The sequence below is a fragment of the Pinus tabuliformis genome, chromosome X (assembly GCF_031772625.1).
Source record: "Pinus tabuliformis cultivar Carrire ecotype Pingquan chromosome X, CPIR1, whole genome shotgun sequence".
Taxonomy (NCBI): Eukaryota; Viridiplantae; Streptophyta; class Pinopsida; order Pinales; family Pinaceae; genus Pinus; species Pinus tabuliformis.
In genome coordinates this window covers 1,747,989,861-1,748,004,198 of record NC_142308.1, presented here as the reverse complement: position 1 = coordinate 1,748,004,198, position 14,338 = coordinate 1,747,989,861, and the positions used below count along the sequence as shown (strand labels likewise).

Below are 14,338 nucleotides of genomic sequence, written 5' to 3'. Positions count from 1 at the left end.
CAAAGCACTTTCCATGTCCGGTCTTCTGAAGAAAGCTCATCTACTCAGCCTGAAGAGAGTAAAACTTTTGTCACCAAATTGCTCCATTCGATAGAAAGTCGCACTAGGACTATTGAAGAGGTGGCTGCCTTGAATCTAGATGCAGTGATGGATCTTAATTTTCTAACAAAACATAATTTCGCCCAATTGGCAGGCAAGATAATTCACCCAAAAAATGCAAGAAATTTTTCCCAGGTATTGATATGATAAATTTAGTTTGCTTAACAAGTGAGGAATGTGTTCGGATTACAAGGAATTTTGGCCAATCCCATAAATATAATGACCATGAGCGTAGCAAAACTTTTCCTATTGAAACAATCCATCATTGGGTCGAACCAAGTCAAACTAAGACTGGGCAGTGGCATGAAATCAATTGCCATGCATGGAGCAGGTGTAGAAATTCTCACTGTAGATCAACAAATTATGCAATAGACTAAAGCAAAATACAACCCACTCTCTGGATGAATGAATTAACTCGTCACTAGACCAATTCGAATTCCTTAGAAGATAAATGGTTAGTTAGGGTAGCTTTATAACCACTGAAGCCAACCACCACTGGTTAGGGCGCGTATTTCAGCACCAAAATTGGGAATTATAACGAGGGTTTCTCCCTCCCACCATATGTTATTAGAGCTCTCAGTATAATTAACAAAATATCAAATACTCAATCATATCCCCCAAATGAATGCTCATCCTCTTTTTTATAAATTTTCTCTTCCAAATACCACATGTGAATACCATGGATCACTGAAATACCATGTGTCACCCTTTTGATACAATGGCTTTATAAGTTATATTTCTTAATTAAATAAAAAAGTCACTTATACTCCCCTTTTTAATTTTATTACTCGATATCACCTTTAAGATGACATTAAATAAATAAATAAATAAATTTTCTCCTTTCTTTTGCTCTCGAAAAGGGACATTACACATTATTGGTGTTAACAGTGGATCATAACTAACTTTATGAAGCGTTTTTCCCTAGTGGAGCCATAGCCCTAACTTAAGGGTGACCCACTACTAAGAGATATTGGGTAGTAAGGTCTATGGCTAGGTGGAATGTCCAAGGTCTGTAACCAGTTGGTGGCATTTCTTAAAATAAGTGTTTGTTTATATTTATATGATTTTGTGTTGCATTATTCTACCATTTTACATGTTGTTATGCATTAAATATGTTTATGCATGCTTGATTATGTTGCCATGGTGAGGGGTATGTTGCATGCCATGTAGTTTACATATAGGCAATCATGATAGGGAAGAAGTTGGATACCAGGGGTACCTCAGTGACATAATCAAGATTGGTATGTTAATTGGATGATGTTGCAAAGTAGCCAATTGTATTCTCATTGTTGTGAAAACATCAATGGGTATAAATAGCCATGCCATTAAAGTGATATCAACTAGTTTTAAAGGATTTTGATTTTATGGTTTAGAGACAAAGTTGTTGGTAGTAATGTGCCTTAGCCTAGATGACCAGGTACATTACATGCTCTAAGTTTGTGCTTAGCATTCCCTAAAGGACATAAAACCAAGCAATAAAAAAAGTAGATGGTTTTAAAAAAGTACAACATTCCACTATCTTCTAGTACATGTAAGTTTGACATTACCCTTTGCTAGTTCAATCGTTAGAATGAAAATGTTGAATTAGAACACAAATCCCTAGCTCTCTCTAGTATTGGAACTTGTAAAACAACTCCTTTTCTCACTAAAGGACATAACTTCTTATTTTCTCCACACTACGTGAACTATGTAGGTAGAGATATAATTGTGAAGGTATAGGTATAAACATTTCTGAGTTAGGTGTTTGGGTGGTCTTGCACATCATATTAAGTGGAGGTGACAATCCAACTCATTCGTAGAGGATAAAGTGCTACTCCTAAGGACTAAAAATAAGGCTTTAGTTGAATTTCTATGCTCTTCTCTTATTTTTGTTCCTATCATATGTACGATAACTTCTGGAAAAACACAAATATCATATAATTACAATAACAACCAATGAAACCACCTCCACTTTAAACAAGTGCACATAGTAGCTAGTCCCTGCCATTTAGTTTAAATATAGCTAAATTAAAATATATGCTATTGTTAAATATGTTATTTTTATTATTAATTCGTACTTCACTCGCCATGAAGTTGATTCAAACATTCATTAACTTTAGAATAAGTGTGAACTAAAGAGTTGAAAATTTATATTTATCTAAAATTATGATGATTAGATATGATAATATATTTGATAATTTTTAAACGAAAAGTTAACCAAGACAAGAATGTAAGACATATAGATTATATATTATGAAATTGGTTAACTAGTAATTATAAATTTGAAATATAAACTTTTAGTAAATGTGATTATTTATTGGAAATTTGTAATTATGAAATTGAAAGTATTGAAAATTTAAATGAGTTATCTTGTTTTGGAGTGAGAGATGTAATTAAAACAAAAAAATAAAATAAAATAAAACATCATTTCGTATTTGAGTGTGCAATATAATCTATTTTTCTATATTTAAAACTAAGAAAAAATATATCTTTATATTAGTATTTATATTTACACAAAACTATAAATTGATACAAAACAACAATGATTTAGTAATATATTTTTAATGATAAAAGATGAAATTGTTCACACATTAAATTAATGATGATGTCTTCAATTGATTTTAACATTAATGTCATGTGTTAAGTGTGAAATATATTGGACAAAAATTTAGTTTTAAATTAATTTCTAAAATAATATAATAGAAAATAATGAAATATAAAGCATTGATTTGCTAGCATGTTCCTTGCATGATGTTGATTTTGTTTTTAATGAAATTATCTGAAAATACCATTTAATTCATGCATGTGGAGCCCAATTTCCCAAAAAAATCCATACTTAACATATTATAATTTGCTCACGCTAACCACATCTCCAAAGTACAAAATTTTAATTGACAAAAAGACAATAAGTCTAAGTTGTTGATCTTAATCTAATTTTGATTCAGGTTGGGGATCTTCATGTTAGCTGGAAAGAAGGCGCATTCCACGATATCATTATAATTGCACGTGGCTTTTTTGACCAAGAAAAATATTATTAAATGTGATTTGTGAGGTTTGTGACAATGAGTATTATGTTTTACATTCTACTTTTACTCTCCTACTTATTATTCTATTAGCATAGGAATACAAATTTATGATAAGACCTTTGTACCTCTGGCTTATTAATTGATAAGACCTTTGTACTTCTCATTAATTTATGCATTGAGCAATAACATGTTGAATCCGATTGTAGAAAATTAAATTAAATTAAATTTGAATGTTGAATGTTGAATTTGATTGTAGAAAATTAAATTAAAAATTGTCAAAAAATATTAAATTTCAATGTGCAAAGTAAAACTATGGAAAACTTACAAATACTTTTAGTTAACACTAAACTAATATAGATTTGACCACAAACTGAATGCAATATCCCATGCCTACGACAGGGATAAGAGTAGTTGGAAATGATTCTCAAATAATGAAGAATATAAATAGAAGTTTATAAAACAATTAGGAGTATTAAAACAATTCCTCTCTCTTAAAGCTCGATGAGCCCCTCAATCTTTCACTTCATCAATTTTAGGGATGAAAGATCAATGTTTCACTTCATCAATTTTAGGAATGAAAGGTCAATGTTTCACTTCATCAATTCTAGGGATGAAAGATCTAAGGAGGATCGAGATCAAGGGTTGGGACATCATTGTGGGACCAAGAATATGGGAAGGAAATCAAATAAAGATTTGATGAAAGAACAAGCTAATAAGGATAAGGAATTAGGAAAGCAGTAATAGATAGACATAGCTCTATTGAAAAGAACGAGATCAAATTAAAAAAAAAGGTAATCCCCCTATGCATGTGGTTCAAAATATTAAAGTAAATAATGAAGATCATCTCTTAAAATCCTAAAGGATTAGATTAAAAAACACCAATAAAAATTAACAACCCATAAAATACAAAAAAGTTCCTTAAACCTAAGACCTTAATGATCATTATCATGAAAGCTCCAAAAATTTCACTTCTCTATTTGAAAAACAAAAAATTTATCATTTTAATTAATGCCTTTAAAATTTTAACTTTAACCAACCCAAACTAATTTCAAATAAATTAATGTCTTTTAAATTTTAACTTTAACCCACCCAAACTAATTTCAAATAGAATATATCCTTTACTAAAATATTAGAAAAATCATATAATAAATTGTATGTGTATGTATTTTTAAACCAATTGAATAATCTCATTTATAAATGAAATATCAAACACACATTTAAAAAGTTAAAAATTGATTCTTCTCAATTAAATTTATATATCACTTCCAAATTCAATCGTTATTTTAAAAGTGTGGTGAGTGCAGAAGAAAATAGGACATAAATAGACATCAAGAACTTGGTAAAGACCACGTCAAGGGTAAGGTCACGGTGCAGTAGTAGATGGCGTATTATACCGACAAGGTTTAGTTCTTTAAGCTGCAGGTGGTATGGCTTCTGGTGGGAAGGGAACCAAAGGTAGGGATGCTTAGTCATTAGCAGTTTTTTAAGCTGCAAGTGGTATTAGCAACTTTAGCAATTAGCCTAAAAAGATTATACAACCCTACACAATGCTTAGCATAATTACATGTCCAAGAAATAAAGAGACGTTTGTACCTTTGGCTTATTAATTGATAAGACCTTTGTACCTCTGGTTTATTAATTGATAAAACCTTTTTACTTGCTCATTAATTTATACATTGAGTAATAACATGTTGAATATGATAATTGTAGAAAATTAAATTAAAATATTATAAAAAATTATTAAATTTCAATATGCAAAATAAAACTATGGAAAATTTAGATATTTTTAGTCAACCTTAAATTAATATAAATTTTATCCCAAACTAAATACAATATCACATAACCATAATAAAAATAATAATAAATTTTACTAACTTAACATGGTTAAAAAGGACTAGAATAAAAATTAACTAATTACTAACATTACAAAGGTTATTGAAGTTCAATATTTTCTTATGACCAAAAAAAAGGGTTACTTTTAGGTATCTATATACATCCTTCCACAAACACAAATAAATTAAGAACTTTAAACTTAAAATCTTTTAATATATACCACTTTTATTATCAAATCATCACACCATATTATATTCCAAGCAAATCACACACCATATTATTTTTCCACCAAATAACGTTTCAACATACTTCTATCAAAGATTAAGGTCCATCGGATAGACTTCGATGTTGTCTGCCCATTTTTTTTTTTTTAAGATACTATACTACAAATTTTATTAAAAGATACTATGCCACAAATTTTATTGGGAGAAGGCAGGCTATATAAAGGCTCTGTCATGGTTCAAAGGTTCTTAGGAAGCTTGTAAGCATGGCAGCAGAAGAAGAGCTCTGTAAAGCAGCTGTTGAAGGCGATTACATGAGAGTGAAAGGGCTTATAGACAACGGAGCCGACGTGACATATTTTGATTCAGATGGCTTTACACCCCTCATGCACGCTGCTAAACACGGCCATTCTCAGGTCGTTCAATGCTTGCTGGACTCTGGTGGCCCCTGGAACGCCCTTCATCCCTCCGGCCTCTCTGCAGGTGATTTCGCCATGGAAGCCGGTCATCAGGACGCCTTTGACATACTTCTCAATGCAGGAATGCGGGCAGAGCTAGTTTTAGGAAAAATAACGAGGCCCCAAAACTCTAACACAGAGTATCTCGAACATCGAGTTCTTTATAGTGAAGACAAGCTCCTGGACGAGGAGGACAAAGGCGTTATGATGGCTTGGGAGAAGCCATTAATGGAGGCACATGCGAGGGCGGTGTGTAGCGGAGGTGAAAGTGGGCACATTCTCAATGTTGGGTTCGGCATGGGTCTGGTTGATGAGGCTATACAGAAGTATAAACCTGCATCTCACACTATAATTGAAGCTCACCCGGATGTCTATGCTCGTATGCAAGCAACAGGATGGGGAGACAAGCCCAATGTGAAGATCATATTCGGCCGATGGCAAGATGTTCTTCCTCAGCTGGAATCTTATGATGGTATGCTTATGCCTTCTTCTAGGATTACAATTTTTTTAACTTCTTGGGTTTTTAATAGAAAAAAAAGATTTTAGCATTACAAAATGACGCCAAACATAAGTTTGGTCCTCAAAGTTCAAACTTTTGAAAGTAATTCTTGCTCTGTCTTTAATTGGGTTGGTCCTTCAATCAATCCGATAAGATTCTGATCAGCTCAGTACTGTCTTTTTCTAACTCCAAGGGTTGGGGCTATGCCTGTGGGTGTTACTGGCCTTTTCCAAAGCATAGAATTAACAGCTTATATGTGTTATACGAAAAGACTGAAGCCAAGTTGTTTACACTTGCTCTGTGAAGACACGAAGCCTCCAAGATTGGCTCTGCACCCATTCATATTTACTCAATGTTGAAAAGTTGGACTTGGATAACATTTTTAGTAAACTTGTTACCTCGGTCTACTGGGTCTAATCCAGGGGATTTGAATTAGGCATTTATTGGCATGGAACTAGTCAAATAACAACATTGGTGATAACTGTTAAATTTCCTTTCCCTTAACCCTAACAACTGGCAAAATATTAAATTTAATCGCAGATTACTGAGTAAAATGCACTACTGGATTTTAACTGGTAAATAAAAGTAAAATCAGCAGAAGCAAATATATACTGATTTCACACATGCACACATAGAATTTCTGCCCTTGAATCTGTTGTTCATTAAATTAAATTCTCAGCATACAAGGGCTTCTCAATCTGGGAAATAAATTGCCCACTGAGGAAAAAATACAATTACAGCAAAACATAGAAATTTTCAGCTGAACAAAGATCCGTACGGAATGTTGGCCTACCTGCGACCTGCCCGTGTGCTGTACCGCCTAAGCGAGGCCTGTACGGCCCTACCTGTCACACGTGCGATCAATCTGCGCGCTGTACAGCTGCCTGCGCGGTATGACCTGCCCGCAGCCTCTTTAATGCTGGCCATGACCTTCTCAGCCTGTCCTCGGGCTGTTCTTCCTGGTTGCAACTTGTACAGACTGGTTGCAACCTGTACAGACTGGTTGCAACCTGTACGGATTGCCCACCTCCTGCAATCTTTACAATATGTTTGATTCTAGGTTGCCAAGGATGGGAGTGGAGCAGGAGTGAGAGCGTCATTTCCTTAAAAACCTAAATAGTGGAGTGTCTCAGGGGTGTTATATATATATATAGATAAATAAGTGTTATAATGCATTTATATAAAAAAACATGCAGAATGCCAAATTAGTTGGTATAATATATGAAAAAATACAGATTTGTGTTACTGGTAGATGAATATTACATTATTTAGAAATGTCATACATTGTACATTAGTAATTATATTTAACTTTGGAAGAAAGCATTCTGAATAAACGAGCAAGAACATTTAAATGACAAATATAAATGACAAGCACTTTTCCACCATTGCCTATATGGGATCCTCATTGTTTGAATCATCCTTCATGCTTTGCCTGCCTGTTGTCTAGCCTTTGCCTACCTTGGTCCTCTAGGGACATCAGTCAATACCACCCAATTTTGATGGAACTGCCTAATCTAAGCCTTAAAATATGGTAGAAAAAAGTCATCAATGATTTTGGTTGGAGTGAAGGGTACCTTTTTGCTAAGGCATGACAAAGGAATTCAATAATCAACATCACCAACATTGGAGTACAAAAAAGGTTTGGTGCTCCTGATTAAATGCCAATCACATACCCTCACACATGATAGATTCCAATGAAAATGTTGCAATCTCATTAATTTTGAAATATTGAAAACTGTTAAGTCTGCTGAATTTTGAATGGAATATGAAATTATATTTTCTCTATATGAAGTCCAATGAGGTTGGAACCACTCTCAATCATCCTGTGAGATAATTAATGGTAATTAAATAAAATGATAAAAATAAAAGATAAAGGAAATGTTAAAAGGATAAAAAAGAAAGATAAACGAAATGTCAACTTTTACGCAACAATGCAACGTTACCATTGATTTCCAACATTTTTGGTTGGACCTACTCAAAAGCCACAATCATGGTTCAACGTGTCTGAAGAGCCTTTGGAGAGCATCTGGGGAGTGCACTCCTTGCTCCAGTAGTGTATGACAGAGCATCACACTCCCCACCATCTTCTGAATTAATATACTAGAAGGGGTAGCTTTACTTGTCAGTAGGTCTCTCATTGACTTAGAGTCCCCCTGTTTTTCAAGCACTTTCAAACTGCATATTGCTTAATTATGAGTGTATTTGTTTTGATTTCAGAAAATCAGAAGTTTCAAACTGTATACGTTTGTTTTAATATGAATATTATTTTACAACTATATTGTAGGAAACTCACCCCGGTACTAGCTTAATTATAAATGTATTTGTTTTGATTTCAGAGCAGAAGTTTCAAACTGTATACGTTTGTATTAATATGAATATTATTTTACAACTATATGGTAGGAAACTCACCCTTCACCCCGGTACTATTTGCATTTCCGTATTGAAACGCTGAAACATGTTTCAATTTGTATGAAATGTGTTTTGTACATATTGAAATACGTTTCAGTGTCCATACAATGCCTTTCAAAAAGAAAGTCAGATTTTGCCATAATTAATTATGAATTAATGAGACTTTTAGAAGCCTCTAAGACTGAAATTTTTTCTGTAAAAGAGGGTTTCACTCTCAGTTTGCACCAAAAATGCTGGCAATTAAGGGTAATGTCAAATTCTTAAAATAAAGGAAAATTTTTAACATTACCATTAATTATTTCAGGATATTTGAGAGTGGTTCCAACCTCACAAGACTTCATATGGAGAAAGTAGAATTTCACATCCCATTTAAAATTCAGCGGTAATGGTTTTTAGGATTTCAAAGTTGGTAGTATTGCAGCATTTCATTAGATGTATGAGGGTATGGGATTGACATTTGATCAAGAGCACCAAACCCTTTATGTACCTTGATGTTGGTGATATAGATTGTTGGACTCCTCTATTGTGGCCTTAGCAAAAATGTGCACTTTACTCAAACCAAAGTCATTGATTGCTAGGCATGTTAAGCTTTTTCTACCATACTTTAAAGCTTGGATTAGGTAGTTTTATAAAAAATTGTATGGTGTTGACTGATGTCCCTGAGGATTGAGGTAGAGGCAAAGGGTGATACTAATGGTGAGGATCCCAATATAAGTGACGGTGGAACATTGCTTGTCATTTATGTCTATCATTTAAATGTTCTTGCTCATTTATTCATAATGCTTTCTTTTCAAGTTTCAAGTGTGTGTGCACGCTATTTTATGTATGTATGTATGTAATTTATTATAACTTTATATTTAAGTTTTATATATATCACATTTCCCTGTTTCCAAAATTTTGGGGGGTCATGTTTCCTGTGCATTTCCATTTCGGAGATGTGTACCTGTTTCCCTTTATCTTGCAACTTAGTTTTATGAAGCATTTTTTTGTTGTGACTAGAGGAATCAGGTCTTGTACTCACATGGCATGGGTTGATTTCCACCACTACCACAATAACCTCTAGTTGAGGGTTAGGCAGGTGGGACACCCACGGGGTTTTGAACTGGTGACCATTATGCAAAGTGTGCCTTAACAGTATACCCATTCACTGACTGTTCTATGCCCTTTGGGCATTTTTACAAAGCATTATAAACACCATGAAATATTGTTATTTGTCACATTATCACACACAAAAAAAAAAAAGTGCAACAATGACATCATTGCTTGTTTCTTGTTTGACACTATCTACTAGTAACTACAGAAGATACAAAGTAGCTATCATCTTTGTACATTTGTTGCAATACAATCTGGACCACGAAGGCTGAAATTGGACGCTGGAATTTGTTTCTCATTATTTATTCGAACTAATTTGGAATTTACTAAACATTGATCTAACTCTTGAATATTTTCATGGAGCAACACTACAATAACTGTAACCTCAAAATGGAACTCTCTATTATGAAACTAGCAAAATCAACATGGTACAATATATGCCAAGAAAATTTTCTGAGAAGGTCTGAGTGCCAACTCCAGTCGAGTAACTTTCAAATTCAGCATGGGTGCTGTGCTTGGTCAATAACTAGTTTTCCACTGACTATCTACAACAGCTATTCCAGATGTACTTAAGGTCTTTAAACTTTATAACGAAAATTCCCTTTTTTTTGTGCCAATTAGACTGATTGATGTCATTACACTGGCTGGCTGACTGTTTTTTCTCATTAACTCACTTTTTTTTAAATTTATTAATTAGACTGACTGATCGATTAACTAGTGCTGAAGTTGATTAACATAGAGTATCGTAACAGTCTAGGTACATTCGTTAATAGAGAAGCATACAGGGTTAAGAGCACAGTTAAAAGTGCACACAATAAGGAGGGAAGGGATATTTGCAATAATCAAGGACTGAAAGGTCATTGAAGTTATTTTTTGGAAGAGTATAATTGAAAATAATGAAATCATTGCTGAATCAATTGCCAACTGGCCAGCCATTCATACTAAACGCAATTGAAGTTTAGGTATAAATTTCACAAGTACCATGAAACTTAAGAAGCAATGGTTTCTTTTCTTCTCTTTTTTCTTTTGTAACCTAGCTGTGTGTTTCTATTAACTATAAAAGTGGAAAATTATACAGATTACAGTTCTGCTGGTCTGCCACTTGGGACACCAGAACAGTGGCAAAAGAATTAGCCTTATGTCCGTTGTGATTGAGACGAGTTAAGTATCAAATGGTTATACATAACAGAGATCATCATATGGCTGATACCACTTTGCAGGGCTCCACTAGAACTACTATGCCTGTGATAAAAAAAACATAAAAGCTAAGAAACTAAGTCTACTGGGGATCGTTCAGAAATATATCATTCTGCTGGAGAGGGGTCAGAGCATGCCCCTGGCCTTGAGATGACTGAGTGGAAGCTGAAATTTTGCATTTAAGTTACTTGATTTGCAGCAGCACCTCATCAAGCTGCAGCATATCCTAGCGAGTTCTGTCCCTTTCCAACAGCACCTTGCCAATCATTGTCTTGATACGCTAGTAAAGGTCCATTTTCAAATATTTGGTATCTCTTGCCCTAGAACTGCTTGTATCTTGGATCCAGTTGTCCATTTCCTCAATTTCAAAATCATGAATGAATCCCCTTTCAATTCAAACCTCTTCCTCAACTGTAGCGATTTCCTCCCTGATGTTGGGTGGAGGGGAAGGTGTTGCTCCAAAAAATATTGGCAGCCTCTTGAGCTCCCTGCAAAATTCCGGAGCTAGAAAGCTGACAGCTGCCATGATGTTCTGATCCGGATTGGATCATTTTATAGTTTGTCATCCATCTCGATGCATTTGGAGTGGAAAAAGTGGAGGAATCAACTCATGGGATTGTTTTTACAGGCGGGACCCAGTTTTGCAAAACGGGCACTGAGACCTTCCAGGAGCATTTTGAGGCATCAAACGACGTTTTTTGGGGGTAAAACTTTGCCGCTTTAGCGCAACACTTTTTTTCTGCTATTCTACATACAAAGATCTTTCCAACAACGTAAGAAACTCATCAATCAGAGTCCGTATGCAAAAGTTATGCTACTCAAAAGTTGACCGTTTTGTTTTCACACGTATAGTTCGAGAGGATGCTGCATCAACCTCCATTATTCATGGAAAAGGGGCTAGCCACGTGTTTTGGATGTAAAAGACTCTAGAAGAGTCTATATAGTAACTCTAGTTAAGAGTTGATGTAGTCAAACTTAAGCACTAGTAGGATATCGCGCTGTGTTATAACTGGACCACTACAAGGAAGAGGTATTCCATTCTTTCCAGAGAATTTTGTTGCATAGCTGAGCAAAGATAGCCAGGAGAGATAGGAGGTAGAGCACACAAAGAGTATCTGTGCACTATAGCAGCCCACAAGGCACAAACATTATTTTTTTGTACTTGCAGCCATATTTCTAGATAGAGAAAGAGAGCGAAGCAACCTCACCTTTCAGTTGGGTTTTCTCCCGAAAGGGTTTCTCAGAGCATATCTCGTGTCTTATGTTTGTGTGTGAACTCATTTTGCCGTTCTCTACTTTTTGCATAATTTCCATTCGCATGCATGCACTAATTACAATTAAATTTACAAATTTAGAAGTTTAATAAAACTGTAATAGTGTTAAAATTCAGAATTTTAATATATTATTATCAGTGATGAACTTTCCAGTGGAATATCCACGACAGTTTACGGATCATTTGGTATCAGAGCGGGTTTCTTTGGGTATTTTGTGGAGATTTCAGGGATCTAGATTGACAAGGCTGAAAATCGTAAAACCCTAATCATGGTTGACGAATCTGTAAACAAATCTCGTAATCCTGCAGAGGTGAGGTTTATGCGACTGGAACAATAAGTTGCAGATATCAACTGCAATGTAAACCTCCTCATGGCGGCCTTGAATAACAAGCTGGGGATATTTGGAGAAGATGGGGGTTTGAATGCAGAGGACAAATCTAAACGGGAATCAAAAGATCGTGGGGAAACGAAGAACCAGTGGAAGAAAGAATCCAGAAAAGATCAACCCAGTTAGAGTGCCGTGAATCAATCCCTGTTTAAAATAGAAGCAAAAGTCGATATCAAGCCATACCACGATGAGATCAACGCTCTGAAGCTGAACCATTGGTTGCAGCAATTGGAAGTTTATCTCAACGTCCATTAGATTGAAGAAGGACAAAATTTTCATTTGCACGACTGAAATTGGAGGGCCATGACTTGGTGGAGAGCCACACAGAAACCTTGAGGTTGGAAGGAGAACCTCCAGTGATTAAGTGGGAAAATTTCAAAACCCTCATTAAGTCACAGTTTTATTCCTTTGGGTATGTGGAGGACTAGTGGATCCGGTGGCATTACTTTGGACAAAATCTAGACCAAATCGTGCAGGAGTAACCATAAAATTAAGAAAGATGGCTATAATGTTGGGTATCTCTCCAAAGAACCCAGATGTACACAAGTATTTGGGGGGCCTGCACCGTCATCTACGCGAGCAAGTGATATTGTTCAAGCCCAAATTGGTGGACGAGGCTTGCGTATAGGCAAAATATCTGGAAAACATAGGCCTGAAAAGAGCATAATCAAGTGGATCGAAGCAGGAGGAGCAACAAGAAGCTTTTAAGGAGGGGAAGAAGAAGAAAAAGGGGGAAAAGACGACAGCCACAACACACTAGTGCAAAGATCCTAGCAACCACTGCAACCACTGCAACATTGATGACCATACCGAGGAAAAATGCTGGAAGTTGCATCTAGATTTAAACCCGAAGAACAAGAAGAAGAATCTCATGGCCATGATTCGAGCAACCAAGTTGAAAGCAGCTCGGACGTGGATGAGAAGAGTGTATGTACATCAGTGCAGAAGGAGGTGAATCTGAGTAGCCTTCAACAACATGGAGAGAAATAAATGACCAAACTCTTCCATATAAAGATACAGGTCAAGGAGACAAAGATTGATGCTATGTTTGACTCAGGATCGCAGGAAAATCTCATTGCAGCAGAGTTGGTCAAGAAGTTGGGGCTGAAAGTTCATGATCATCCAAACTCATATCCACTGGGATGGGTAAATAAGGATGCACAGTTGAAGGTAACAAAACAATGTAAAATTAGATTTGCTATCAGTGCTGTTTTTATTGATGAAGTAGATCTAGATGTGGTTCCCTTTGATGTATGTGGAGTTGTGTTTGAGAGTCTATACATGTACATGTGCGATGCAATATTCACGAGGAGAGTCAATCAGTGTTGGTTCGTTAAGGATGGAAAATTGTTCATCATCAACGCGCACAAAGGAAAGTTGAAAATTTCGCTGGTAAGTGCCAACCAAGCCAAGAAATTGATCAATTCCAACAAGAAGTATGTTTTATTGTTTTTAAGAGAAAGTCAGTCTGAAGAGGAGTCAATAAGAGGCAAGGCATCCCTGGAGGGGTGTACTAAGAAACAAAAACAACAATTGGAGGAGTTGTTACAAGAATACAGGGATGTGTTCTGAGAGCCCAAAGGGTTACCACCTAAGAGAGAAGTGGAACATGAGATCCAACTATTGCCAGACTCCCCATTGCCAAATATTGGGTTGTACAGGCAGTTTGTTATAGAAGCAAGTGAGGTGAAGAAACAGTTGCAGTAGCTGCTGGAACAAGGTGTCATTCGACCGAGTACATCACCATGTGGGTCACCCATCATCATTGTGCCAAAGAAGGATGGGACTTGGCGGATGTGTATAGATTATAGGGCGTTGAATAAAATCACGCTCAAGAACAAATACCCCCTGCCCAAGATAGAC

The 14,338-nt window shown here is 35.5% G+C and overlaps 1 protein-coding gene across 1 annotated transcript in view; it reads left to right on the top strand.

Annotated features, from left to right (window-relative positions):
• The first annotated feature begins 5,337 nt into the window (after positions 1 to 5,337).
• LOC149146792 (ankyrin repeat family protein) overlaps positions 5,338 to 14,338 on the top strand; it is a 54,874-nt gene continuing 45,873 nt past the window's right edge. The window contains exon 1 of the mRNA XM_089447131.1: positions 5,338 to 6,088. Within this exon, the coding sequence (XP_089303257.1) occupies positions 5,425 to 6,088 (664 nt within the window). The 5' untranslated portion in view covers positions 5,338 to 5,424. The remainder of the gene's footprint in view (positions 6,089 to 14,338) is intronic.